General features: G+C 58.4%; 1 protein-coding gene across 1 annotated transcript; it reads right to left on the bottom strand.

The window, feature by feature from the left end:
- Positions 1-1,984: 1,984 nt before the first annotated feature.
- On the bottom strand, positions 1,985-13,013 carry PTPN9 (protein tyrosine phosphatase non-receptor type 9). The gene is made up of 13 exons (XM_059482130.1): positions 12,674-13,013; positions 9,006-9,149; positions 8,504-8,593; positions 8,279-8,403; positions 7,594-7,699; positions 6,878-6,988; positions 6,323-6,651; positions 5,868-5,961; positions 5,697-5,766; positions 5,092-5,170; positions 4,683-4,833; positions 4,384-4,591; positions 1,985-3,498 (listed from the first exon to the last, which is right to left on the bottom strand). The coding sequence occupies exons 1-13, from the start codon at positions 12,704-12,706 to the stop codon at positions 3,272-3,274; spliced, it is 1,767 nt and encodes a 588-aa protein (XP_059338113.1). The 5' UTR covers positions 12,707-13,013; the 3' UTR covers positions 1,985-3,271.
- Positions 13,014-13,540: the final 527 nt, after the last annotated feature.

Below are 13,540 nucleotides of genomic sequence, written 5' to 3'. Positions count from 1 at the left end.
CAGCGATGGCAGCGCCGCTTTAGGATTGCCCTGCAATGCCTCTAAATCCCCGTTTCCAAACTCCTGCAGAACTTTGGATTTCGTTCTGTGTTGTTAACTTTTGCCCGTGGTGGCTAATCCCCATCTCTGGGCCACTCCAGGGAAGGGGAGATCCTTCAGGCACCAGGCTGCTTGCATTCAACAGCCCGTATTTCCCACCGCTCTCCAAACAATACAAAGTTTTTCTTTCCAGTAACTTTTGGCTGTCTGGGTGAAGTGACCATTTCCAGAGAAATCCTTGTTTCTACTGCTGAGCAGGACCTGTTGGCACAGAAGGAATGGATGGAACAAAACATCATGTTGTGCAAGAGGACTGAAAATGCTGGCTTTGAGAAGAAACACAGCCCTGGAAATAGTAAGGGAGGGTGAATGTTTGGGTTGTTTTCCCATAGAAAAGGTTTACAACCTTTTCCTCCGCCTCCAGCACAGATGGGCTCTTCATCCCTCCTCGAAGGGAGCAGCATATCCGAGCTGTTCCCATGCAGAGCCAGAGTTGGTTATCTCCCTCCCTCTTCTCTGGTTATTCCTATCAGATAGCCAGCACGTGAGTCTTGGAAACCTTTTGGTTCTCTGTGCCCACATCCTGTGGGATTGACCTAGAAGACACAGCCACCTTTACTGTGTGCACAGAGCAGGCTTGGTTGGGATTTCACAGACATGGGCTGGGCACATGCGTGGGGCCACGTGGGACACTTGGCATCACCTGCAGCTTTCTGATCTGGATCCAACACTTTGCCAAAAGCCCCGCTGAGCCACAGAGAGCTGCTGCTGACAGCACAGGATTAACAATGAACTGCCAACACTCCCCTCCTGCACGTGTGCAGAGAAGAAATCCCATCTGGGTGAAAAAGTTTGGCAGTGAGGAGGGAGGGCCCCAGGAGCCTTCCTTCAGAGGGAATGGGAGCCTGGAGGGAAACTCTGGGGCAGCCTGAGCCAGAGGAGCAGATCACACTGCCTGGGCTGATGCTGCTCCAGGAGACAGCTGGGTGGAAAATGGTACCTGGAAGGATGGGACACTGCAGCTGAACCAGAATCACTCTCAGGCAGGTTGTGCACAGCTCCAGGGGTGCTCCCAACACCCACTTCTCTCCCTCCAGTGCACTATGCCCTGAGACATGCAGCCCTTCCAGACAGATTCCCTGCTGCCTCTGGTTCTGTTCCAGCCTTCCAGTGCTTGTGTCCGACCTCAGTTTGGCACAGCCACGCCAGTCCACCCCCAGAGCACAGGGGAAAGCTTCTCCCTGTGCTAGTCCTAGAAAGACACTGGCATCCCTCACTTTTGTAGGCTCCAGCTGAACAAACACAGGTGCTGCTCTTCACACCCGCCAGCTGCCCTGCTCTGGGGCACGAGCTCTCTGGCTGGCTCTAGGGCTTCATTTGCACAAGCTGCCTTTTTTATTCCCTCATCCCTAAGCCTCAGGCTGCTGCTGCTGCTCCAGGACTGGCATTGCTTGCACCTGAGGGCACTGGTACAGCCCAGGAGTTCCCCCTAATTTTTCTGCCCTACATGCCATCTCAGAGGGGATCCAGAAGCACAGAGGCCATGCCTGCACCCCCAAATCCTGCAGCAAAAGACAGCAGCAGGCAGATCCCATGGCCAGACAGGAGCCTGATATCCTGAGGCTTGTCAAGGCCCTGGGAAAAGAGGCAGGAGCTTGGAGCAGGGTGGCTTGTGCCCCCCTAGCTACGCCAGCTCATTGTGCTGCCTTCCCTCCTGACACTATCCTGCCTGCCCAGGAAAGCTTCCTGCAGCCTGGTTATCTCTGCCTCAGCCTCACCCAGGCCAGAAGAAGCCCAAAACACAGCCCTGTGCTCCTCAAAGTCCACGTGTAGCCAGGGATGGGGCCAGCTGGTTTTTAGAGATCACAGCCCATGCAAAGCCCTGAATTCTCTCCTTCTGTCCTTCCCAATGCCCCCACGACAGCAAAGAGGACTTGTCACTGGTGGTATATTTATATATCAATACAAATAAAAACAAAACAACTCCCAAAAAAGTAACAACAACAAAAAGGTTTCTCTGAGAGCAAAATAGGAACATTTACAAATACTTCTGGCTCTGGCTTGGATCAAGTTAATGTTAAATACAAAAAAAAAAAAAAAAAAAACCAAACACAAAAAAAAACCCCCAAAAGAAAACAAAACAAAACCTCCCAAACCCCGCGCCCCCCTTCCCCAAGATTATAAAAAAATAAGAATATACACATTCAAAGAGCTTATTACAGTATAAAGTTGGGGAGGCCCAGGCAGTGGCGGGGCTGGGGCAGAGGCTCGGTGCCTCTCCAGGGTTTGGGGTTTACTCTTGCTCAGCGCTTTCCCAGCCCATGACTCAAGGCAGGGCTGGGCCTGCGGGTTCCCAGGGGCAGCTTGGGAAAGCCGGGCAACCTGGAGAGCCAGTCGGTCCCCACAGCCCCGTCACCCTGTCACCCTGTCACCTCGTACCTAGTGACTCCCTCAGCGGCACCCAAGGGCAGGGGATGCCTGCCAGCTCAGCATCCCCAGACAACCCAATCCTCCAGATCCTCCCAGGAGCACTGCTGCTATCTCTCTCCGTGGGGAGGATGAGACAAAGAAACAGGGGGGACACCATCGGGTATCCTTGTGCCTCCAGCGGGATGGGCACAGGAGTGGGTACTGGGTCCCAACGCTGCCCATGAGGGGAAATAAGGGCAAGGGGGGAGACAAGACAGAGCCAGGACCAAACTCACCGCTCCAGAGATCACAGCAGTGAGGTGGCAGGACAGCGGGGACCCTTGGGAGCTGCTACAGGGGAGGTTGTATATATGTATCTATATAATAGCCGGGGGGGTCACAGCGGGGGTATATTATATACACACATACATACAGACACACACATGGAGCGTCAGGTGAGGCCGAAGCACGCGCCTCTTCCTCAGCCCCAGGACTGGGAATACATTTCATAGGACTTTGCAAAGCCCCTCTCTAGGTGCATCTTAGGTGGTCCCAACATCAACATAAAAAAACGAAAACAAAATTAAAAAACCCAACAACTCGAAGAGAAGACAAACCACCTCCCCAACCATCCAAACCCAACCGAAACACGACGGGGAGGAGTCTGAGCCCCTTCCCGTGCCGGCAAAGTGGCAGCCACCGTTTGGGTTGAATAAGGCACAGTTCCATAGCAGTGCTGACAGCCGAGGCGCTCCGGCCCTGCTGAGTCCCGGCGGGGCAGCCCCCGAGGATGGGCAGCGGCGTCCGAGGGAGGCGGAGGCTCTCAGTGCCCCGGCGAGCTCCTCTCCTGGGCGGCCCGGCTGTGGTTGGAGAGCAGCAGCCCCTCGCGCTGGGCGTGCTCCAGGATGGCCGTGTAGCAGAAGTAATACTGCTCGGGGGTCTGGATGCTGAAGGCGCGCTGGCTCCGCATGCGCAGCACTGTCTGGTAGATGTTCAGCGTGCCCACGTCCTGCAGCTGTGACAGGCAGATGTCCAGCGCGCAGAAGGTACCTAGGAACGGTGATGGGATGGCATCAGACACCGAATGGCACCATCACCGCCCCTTGTGAGAACTGGAGTGCTGGTGCTCAGCCCCACACTGATCTCCTCAGGGCATCTGGGGACTTCTCCCACGTCTGATGGTTGTGGGAGGTCCTGAGGACATGTCTCAGGGTTGTTGTAGTGTGTTTTTATACTCTGTAATACTTTGAAGTAGTTTTGTTTTGTATCCCCATATTTTTCCCAAATGGTTTATCCCAGACTGTACCCCCCTCCCTTTACCTGTGTAATCCCTCTCCCTGGGTGAGACCATCCCCAAATCCCCAGCCTGGCTCTCTGTCAATCACTCAGCATCTCATCCCCTCCATCTAGAAGCTTTGGTCCAGGTCGCCGAGTGATCAGCCAGAGGCCAGGGTTCAGCCCCCCAAGCCTTGCCCCATATGCTGTCCTAAATGTCTATCCCCAGTATCCATCCCTTAGTGTCACTTATTGGTTAGTAAAATGTTATCTACTTTCAGCATCCACCTCCCTTTAACTGTAACCTTGGCACATCTCCTGGGGCTCTCAGCAGGAGGCCCCCTAAGGTGCAGGAGCTCCCCAGAGCCCCTGAATAAAACCTTGGAGTAACCCCTGCTAAGAGACGGCCCTTTATCTTCTACCGATGTCTCTGGTGTCTCTTGTGCTGCAAAGGTGCCCTCAGTACCCTCGGGGCACAGAGAGTGTCTCCCTGCTGTCTGTGGTGTCAGGGTTGCCCCCCGGTGTCTGCCGACTCGGGACTGGCTGGGGATCCTGAGAGGCTCCCAGAGAGACAGAGACAGTGGGTCCCCAGGATGGAAATGCCCCAGGGAAGCTGCACTTGTCACCCCACCATCCCCAAACCTCCCCCACACCCATTACCTGTCCTGCCAATGCCAGCGCTGCAGTGCACCACGACTGGGGGTCCCCCGGGGTGGCCCTTGAAGCGAGGTCCCAGGGCGCTGACAGCCACTCTCTGCTGCTGCTTCACGGCCCCCAGAAAGTCAATGAGAGTGGCAGCGGAAGAGGGGACACCATAATCTGGCCAGCTCAGGTACTGGAAGTGGGACACCAGCCGCCGCTCCCTGGTCTGGAGAAAGCAAGGGCTTTAGACTCTCTTTCCTCCCCTGACCCCTGGTGCCCCCATGCCATTCCTCCACCAGGCAGCTGTGCCCACGCACCTCTGAGCTGTGGATCTCCAGGATGGTCTTCTTGTAATGGTTGAGGTTCTCTACGCCCAGGTTGGTGATGGTCAGGGCCCCAAAGCACGCCTGGAAATCCTTTTCCAGGGGCCAGTACTGGCCGCACTTCCTCCTGCCTCCCTCCTCCAGCCTGGGAACATGACAACGACAAGCTGGTAATGTCCTCCTTGTCCTGCCTGAGACACCTCCCATGCCACCCAGCCTTGGTCCTTTGGGGATCCCACAGGGACCAAACAGTCTGTCCTTGACCCCATGTCCCATTTCTGTGGGGCTCTGGCTGGCACCACTGCTGCAGGATCACTGCCCCGAGCCCAGCACTGCTTATCCCACACCAAAAATGCTCATTTGGCACAGAAAAAGGGGGTTGTGTCCCTCCATGAGCGCTCACCGGGTTGTCATCACGATCACCAGGACATTCTGCTCCCACACCATGCGCCAGAAGTCACCATAGGTGTTTTCCAGAGGCCCTGCAGGGAAAGCCACACATCAGCCCAAAACCTCATGGATCTGGGCAACCCCTTGGCCAGCAGCAGCCACCAGCCCCCCCTCACCCCCCCAGGGAACCACAGCCCCTTCCTGCAGGGGCTGACCCAGGTGTGGCTCCATGAACAGCCAGGAGCTGTCACTGACTGTCACCTCCAGCACCAGTGTCCCTATGGCTCAGCACTGATCCTGCCTCTCTGCCCATCCCTGGGCAGATGGGGCAAATCCAGAGCTGGGATAGGGGCAGGGAGAGGGCTGCTATCATGGATGGAGACGAATCCCCTTGCTCTCTTCCAAGGGGAGAAGGAAAAACTTCAGTCCACTAGCTGGAAACTGATAGAGGAATAAATACACCCAGGGAGGAGTAAATACACCCTGGGAGAAGGGGGACCTGCTGGGCAGTGCCCAGCTCCTGGGATGTCCCCCATGGCCAGCAGCTGACACTGGGCAGAGAGGTGGAACCCACGGCTGCACCAGGAGCAGAACATCCCCTTGCTGGCTCAGCCATACCCTGAGTGCCAATGTAAGCATTCCTCTGCTTGTAGCCATCCATGAAGCTCGCATTGATGTAGTCAGTCAGCTGCAGGGAGAAAAGCATGGGTGAGAGAAGGCCTCCAGACCCCTGGGACAGCTGTGCCAGCTTCCCACAGGACTGTGGGGTTCCCTCCTGGGCTGGCTCACCTCCGGGCGGCTGTATGGCTTTGCCAGCTTGACACGGGTTTGGTCCAGGCAGGGCACGTCCCCGTACCGGTTCTTGTCCTGGTTGTAGGGTGCCCTGGAGAGGGAAGCAGGGATGGATTCCAGGCAAGGCAAAGGCAGCATCCCTCCCTCTGTGCAAGCCTCTGGGGCCCGTAGCCTGGGCTCTGCTGCCATCACCTGGCCAAAGCCTCGGGAAGCAGAGTCCCGGCCAGGTCCTGGTCCCTGCTGTCCTCTGCAGCTCCCCCTTATTCCCAGAGGCTGCAGGACCCACAAAGGGGGCTCCCACCATCCCTAGGCCGGGGTTCTGTGTTGCTAACCCAAAGCACCACACCATGAAGAGGCCAATAAACCCCACCCAGCAGCAGAAGCATGGTGGGATGAGGGGGCACACAGCTTTTTGGGGTGAGAGGGGCACCCGGCTCCCTCCCACAACTCACAAAGAGCAGGCGAAGGTGCCGGCTGGGCTCCTGCGCCGAATGTCTTCATACTCCTCATAGATGCCACGTTTCTGCTTGTGGCTGACGTGGTCCAGCAGCTCCTGCAGGGTGACAGACTTGGGCCCGGGGACGTGGACGGAGCCGTTATCTTTGGGGGCCGCCAGCGGCACCAGGATGAGCTCGTCCAGGGGGTCGGGGTGCCCGTTCTGCTGGGGCAGGAACCGGCAGTTCCAGCTCAGAGGGTCCAGCTTGAGGGACCCCCCGAGGTACTCAGGGAGGCACTCCCGGGGCAGGTGATCCTTCAGCTCCGACATCTTCACCATCTGCACCTGTGAGAGGAAGGGGACAGGCGGGGGTGACTCCAAGAAGGCTGGAGAGGATTCGCCAGGGATGGAACAGGGATGCCAAAGGTCTGGTGCTCGGCAGCTTCCAGCAGATGGGGCTGAATGGCACAAGCTGCTTTCACCACCCTGGCACGAAGGGAAAGCAGCCTCAGCCCTGCCTGCTGAGGCTCCTGTGCCAGGAGAGTCCCATGCCAGGAGGGTCCCCACTCACCCGCTCCCGCAGCTTCTCCTTCAGTAGCAGGCTGATGATGGAGTAGGGCACACGGAACCACATGGGTGCTCCCACGATGAAAACCTTCTTCAGCCGAGCTGGGAAGGCACCCTGTGGGCGTGAAGAGGGGGTCAGACCCACTCTGCTGTGGCAGGGGACATATCCCAGCAGAGGTGACAGCCAGCACAGGAACCCATGAGGGCAATGCCACATCTGAAGTGTGCCTCACACGCTCGCAGCTGTGCTTGCTTTTATGACTTGATAAGGAACCAAATTACTTCCTTGGAATTAGGTAAGCAGAGGGTTTGGCTCCACAGGGAGAGGTGAAGACTGGGAACTGGGATTATGCAAAGAACACACCCTGGCCAGTATTTACTCTTATTGATTTTTTTCCGGAGAAGGGAGGAGGCACCAAATGCCAGCACGATTAAAAAATAATTTGCATCTGTTTTCCCAAAAGTGCTGCCAGCAGCTGTGAGAGGAATCCAGCCTGAGGACAGCTGATCCCTCCCGCCCGCGCCACACCGCAGCCGCAGCCGGGTGCAGCCTGGAAAGCTCCCAGTGCCTCCCGAGGTCCTGCAGCTGGTGCTGCTGGCTGAGACGTGGTCAGCGTGGTCTGGGGGGCAAACTGATGCCAAAACCACAGGACTTTGGGTTCTTGGTGAGTGAGTGGCCCACACACTGTCCTCAGATATCAATTAACCCCCAGGTACCACCTTGAGCAGGTTGAGGATCTTCTTGCTGAGGTCCAGCTCGAAGTTGGTGTACTGTGACCCTGCCATGTCGTAGATGAATACCAGCCCATTCCTTTGTGTCTCAAAGCTGAGAGGAGGAAAAGAACAACATCAATCCCACAACATGCAACCACCTGGCCCCTGCATCAGCAGCTCTGCCCCATACTGACCACCAAAAATCCCTTCCCATGCTTCCAGAAGGACTCACAGACCCAAACCTTGCTTCTGCACTTCCCAGCTGCTTCACCATCTCTTCCTACAACCCTCATTTAAGCCAGACTCGTGCCTTAAGCCTGCCTCAGCAGCATCACTCGTGATGGGTAAGGTCAAAAACAGAAAGAGCCCAGCAGGATAAATGGCAGGGGAATGTCCTGGGTTTATATTTTTGGCAGGGCTCACGTTACGTCTCGCCGATGGTGGGGCTGCCTCTTCCCCAGCCAGAGCCTGCAGGAATCCAGGACTTTGCTAAACTGAACCCAGGGCGTGGACAGGGCAAGGCAGCAAAGAGCCTGGCTCAGGGCTTGGGGGATTTTGCTCCCCTGCTGAACAGCTCCGTAAAAGGAGGGCTGGCTAGAGCTCAAAGCAGGGAATTTCAAGCCATGGGGAGCAGTGATCTCCCTGGGACCCTTCAGTATGAGACAGGGTAGCCCTGCAGAGGCAGGCTCACCTCTCCACAGCTCGGTCCAGCAGGTAGAAGAGTGCCTGGAGCACCACGTGCTGCACGCTCTTGCTGGGGTGGTGCAGCTTGGCTGTGAACAGGGCGATGGAGGCTCCCGAGGGGTCCCGCACGCTCTGCCAAGGAAACAGGGTCAGGTTCCCGCAGCATCCCCATGGAACAGAGCTGGGAGAAGCCCCCCAGCTGGGGGAGCTCCCTGGGGGACACCCCACCTACCAGAATGGTGAATTTCCCACTGAGCAGCTCCGAGCGCAGTGGCTCCTCGTGCGGCTTCAGCTTCACAATCCCCTCCTTCAGCCGCGTCTCCTGTGGCACAGAGGGCAGTGACAGCGGGCACAGGGGGCACAGGCACAGCCCACCCAGCTGTCCCAGGGAACCTCTGCTCCATGGGATCATCTTCCAGCACACCCCCCAGTAACAGAAGGAGCAGCTTTGCAACACCAGGTTGGAAAAGGCAATCATGGATGTATATCCTTAACACATAGGGAAATGCTCTGTGGGCAGCACACACCAGGCAGGAGGGCACCCCATGAGCTGCTCCCAGAGCACGGGAAGGGATCGGGATCGGTGAGATCTCCATGGCAACCCGCCTTGGCTGAAAAAGGATTTTCCAGCTGGATAAAACTTGTAAGGGAGAGAGAGAAAGAAAAAGGAGGAGGGGGAGGGTGGTCCCAGGGAGCAGGAAGCCCTCAGATGGGGGGGTTCCCATCTCACTCACCCGGTAGGAGTGGAAGAGCTCGATGGCCCGCAGGACGTCGAACTTGCGGGCCATGAGGAACTTGACAGCCACATTCCAGGAGAGCGGGGACACATTGTACTGGCCTGTCCACTTGTTGATCTCCTCCAGGAACTGCTTGGTGGCCTGTGGGAGAGATCAGGGGCATGCAGTGAGACAGGGTGAGAGGAAGAGGAGAAGGAGGAGAAGTGGCCAAGGAGCATCCCTGGTCATTGTTGGAGCTACAATCCTCAACAGACCCAGCAGCTTCTCGGGGTGAAGCAGGGAGCTCCACAACAAAAGGGGTGAGGGCAGTGGCAGAAAGGGAGCAAGGAGTGAGAAAAATGGCCTGGAGGCTGGGGGACACTTATGGAAGGGAGAGGGGGAGCAAAAGGAGGATTTTACAGGCAACAAACTCCCATTCAGACACAGCATCCCCAGCACAGTGGCAGTGGCCTCCTGGGGCTGCAGCTCCACCATGGGGCAGTGAACTCGGCTGAGGGAACACAGGCAGTGACATTGGAGGGCTGATACTTCGACCAGCTTGCCCAGTAACACCAGTTTCACACATACATGGAACACCAGGAGGGTCCCAGGACACAGCTTTGCCTTCTGCCGCGGATTGATCCCCTGTCCCCCAGGGGAGACAGGGCAGTGCAGCCCAGTCTTCCACAGCATCCTGCTCAATGGAAGGAGACACCAAAATGCCTTCCTCCCACCCAGGCACACGCCAAATAATGCAGCTTCCAGGCTCCCAGAGCGGAGGATGGTGAGCAAGGAGGTGGAGGAGGGAGGGCAGTGCTGAAGGCTGGCTCCGGGAGGGAGGGAGGCAGCCAGGCGGCGGTGTAGGATGTCAGGCACGGAGTTACTGGGAACTATTCAGAGTTACTGGGAGCTATTGAGCCAGAAAAGCTTGTCGGTGTTAATGACTTCCGACAGGAGGAAGCGAAGGGCCGGGGTTTATCGGCGGCGCGAGGCTCGGCAGGGACAGCGAGCCCCTCTCATGGGATGGGCCCCAGGAGCCCGGCTCATCCCGGGGTCTCTCCCCACACTCTGCAGCCAGGAGATCCCTAATGTGGTCCCAGAGTCACACAAAGCAGCCAGGCAAGCACCACAGGATAATAAATGGGGCAATACTACAGGAACCATCTTCAGCCTTAACATAGCACACATCCCCACATCCATATCTGTAAACATATCCTATCAATATATCCTGGGCACACCTCTGCTTTGCCAGGGCATCCCCTGTGGCACCCAGTTGCTCAAAATCCAGGGCAGCAGATGCAAACCCAAAATAAGTGAAGAAGATCCTTCCCCAGCACAGGCAAGGTGTGGGAGTGAGAGCCAGGTACAAATCCCACTTACTTCCCTTGGACAAAGACCAGAGCTGACACCACAGCCTGAGCTGGCAATGATACTCCAAAATAACGGGAAGGGAGTCCCCAGATGACGGGAAGAGAGGCCCAGAGGGCATGATGGCAATGAGGAGAGCATGCAGCCTGCAGTTCAGGTCTTCTTCCTCAACACCTAACCCGGCACACTTCACACAATCCCATTTCCAGCAGCTGTCACGAGGGGTGATGGGCTTTTGCAAGGGGAAGATGCACAAGAACAAGCACTATCTTTGCAGGGCAGCTCAGCCATGAATTCCAGCTTTCCCTGGGAACACAACCAAATTCCAAACTTACCAGTGCTGCCATTCAACAGCAGGGAGCCAGGCATTACAGAGCTGAGCATCAATGCCAGCCATAGCTCTGCCCCCTTTGTGCTCCACTGGGTCTCATCACCATTCCCAGCCCCAATCCCAAATGGATTTATACACATGTCAATCCCAGCGGAGCAGGGATCGCTCCACGTGCCAAAAACAAAGCCTGTGACCCAGAGCTGCAGTAAGAAGTCCTGCCTCTGTAGCACTGGGAGTGAAACTGTCCGTGGCCAGGCGTTTGGAACAATGCTGGTCTTTGGAGTGCTGGCGTCATCCCCGTCCCCGCTGCGCTGGAGCAGGGTGGTGACAAAGCCACTGCTGCTGGAATCCAGGGGTTCTCCCAGCCCTCCTCCCCCAGGCAGCAAACCTGCCCTCCTTCTTCAGCATGGGGAAGTGGGGGATAAAGCTGTGGAAACTGCAGCTGGGCTGAAAACCTTCAAGGAAAATTGGTTTGGCTCCTTGGGGATAGGCCAGGGAGGGAGCTGCAGAGAGCCAGTAGAAGAGATGTCCCAAGGCTGGCCTAAGAGGAGACGGGTGAATTTCCCCCTGGCTTGCTGTTGGTAACAGGGGAGAGTGGAGGAATCTTGATGAAGGGATGGCAGGAAGGGCATGTTCCAGCCCAAACCACAACTTACCCATGAAAAGAAGGAAACTTTGTTATTTTGGCTTCCAGGCCACCGAGGGCAGCACGGAAGGCAGCCTTCCCCACACCAAGCTGATGACCCAAATGTGGAGCCACTATTGCAAACATCTCTTCACCTTCTCCATCCAATATTCCCAAACAAACCAGACATCTCAGATCCCTCCCCTGAGATGCTGCTCCCACTGCAAACCAGCCTTCCCTGCCGGTGAAGGATCTCCAAAACCTCTATTTCTAGAAGCTTTGCCCCCTCCATGACACAGGAGAAACGCAAATCTCAGGCACCTGTGGGGACAGAGGACACTCCCTCCTTGGACACTCCAAGGACACTCCCCATTCCTTGGGATTTGATCACCCTGGAGAGAGCAGTGCTGCTCCCAGGAGGAAACAGCCTGGTAGCTCTGCATTTGCTGAGCACCACCGCAGGCTGCAGGAGGGGCACTTCCATGGAGGTTTTGGGACTCGGCATCTCCATCCCAGCCCTCCTAAACCTCCCTGTAGAAACGAAGCATTTTTAAAGGAGAAAACCAACCAGCCAACCAACTGGAAACCCGACCATTTTGGAAGGAAAACGGGACTTTTTGCTGTGCAGTGCCCAGCGCCACCAACGTGGCCAGTGTGACAGCCCGAGGGGGCAGAGGGATGCCGGCAGCTCGCCCAGCCCCGCTGCCAGGCTCCACATCCCCATGCACGGGGAAGCCCAGCGGCCGCGGGCGGGCAAGCCTGGCGGAGAGAGGACAAAGGAGGGGACGGGCAGGGATGGCTGCGGCCACCCGAGGCGGCCGGGCCGGCTCCAGGGCCCCGTTCCCCGAGCCCAGCAACATCCTCCCGCGGTGACGCAAGGCCGGCGGAGGAAGCCGGGACGTCACGGGAGGCCTGGGGCGTGGGAAGCGCGTGCACACGCATCCATCCATCTATCCATCCATCTATCCATCCATCCATCCATCCCCATCCCCACGCACCATCCCCACGGCAGGGAGCCTTGCCTGGGGGCCACGCTGCCCTGGGGATGCGGGACCCACGCCCCAGCACCCACGGCGGGGGCCTTGCGAGAGCTCCTGGGGAGCGAGAAGGCTGGGGGGGTGCGTGGATGGGGGTTGCAGGGTGGGCGCTGCGTGGGTTGGGAGCCTGCGGGTTTGGCATGGATGGACGGGGGGCTGCGTGGGGATGTGGGGGGTTCCCATCGGGAGAATCGCCTGGCTGGGAGAAAAACCAGCCTGGCAACCCGGGCTAGCCAAATAACGATGGGAAAGGAGTGGTGTGGGGAAGGAGCCCCCGGGGTCCTGCCCAGCCCGACCCGGGGAAGAGGAGCCCGGCGGGACCTACCTGCTCCTCCTCGGCGCTGAGCTCCGCGGCCATGCTGCCGCCGCGCCGGGCCGGGCCGGGCCGAGCCGAGCCGGGCTGCTCTAGGCGGAGGACGCCCCGGCGGAGCCCATCCCCGGCGCTGCGGGCACCGGCCCCTCCCGGCGGCGAGGGCGGCTCCGCCCCGGGGGCCCCGCCGAAAGTGCCGAGAAAATTAAAATAAAACGGGGGAACAAAAAAATTAAATTAAATATCTATGTAAGCGTGTGCGTGTGTTGGTGCGAGCCCCCCGGGAAGTTTGGCTCGGCCCGGGAGCGCCGCTCGGCTGGGCCGGGCCGAGCCGAGCTCCCGCCCCGCTCCGCTCTGCCCCGGCGGGGGCGGCGGCAGGAAGCGCCCGCAGCCCCCGGTCCCTCCTCCCCGTCCCCTCCCCGCGGCTCGGCCGACCCCGCAGGGCGGGCGGGGGACAGGAAGCGCTCCCCGGCGGGGGGGGGAGCGGGGGACAGCAGCCGGGATGGGGCCGGAGGGGCCCGGAGCCCCCCCGGCTCCGCGGCGGCTCCCCCAGCCCCGGTTCCGGCCGCGGCAGGCGGGAGCGCCGCCGCTAAAATGGTGGCAGCATCCTCCTCCCTTTGCTGGTGCTGTATAAAATTCCCGGCAGCCGCATCCTCCCTTGCTGTTACTGGATAAAATTCCCGGCACAGCTTTCTCCCTTGCCGGGATTCCAGCCTTCCCCCCACGAGCGCGAGTCCGGGGTTTCCAGGCGTCTCTTTGCACTCCCTCCTCTACGGTCCTTAAATTGCATTTCCCAGCCGAGCGCAGGTGTCAGCGCCTGGACGGAGAGTCCCGAAGCTCCTCCGGGAAGGAGCGGGGATCCCGGCAAGCGCAGCAGCGGTC

The sequence above is a fragment of the Ammospiza nelsoni genome, chromosome 14 (assembly GCF_027579445.1).
Source record: "Ammospiza nelsoni isolate bAmmNel1 chromosome 14, bAmmNel1.pri, whole genome shotgun sequence".
Classification (NCBI taxonomy): domain Eukaryota; kingdom Metazoa; phylum Chordata; class Aves; order Passeriformes; family Passerellidae; genus Ammospiza; species Ammospiza nelsoni.
The sequence above is the reverse complement of the archived record's forward strand: the minus strand, read 5'-3'. Positions and strand labels throughout refer to the sequence as shown.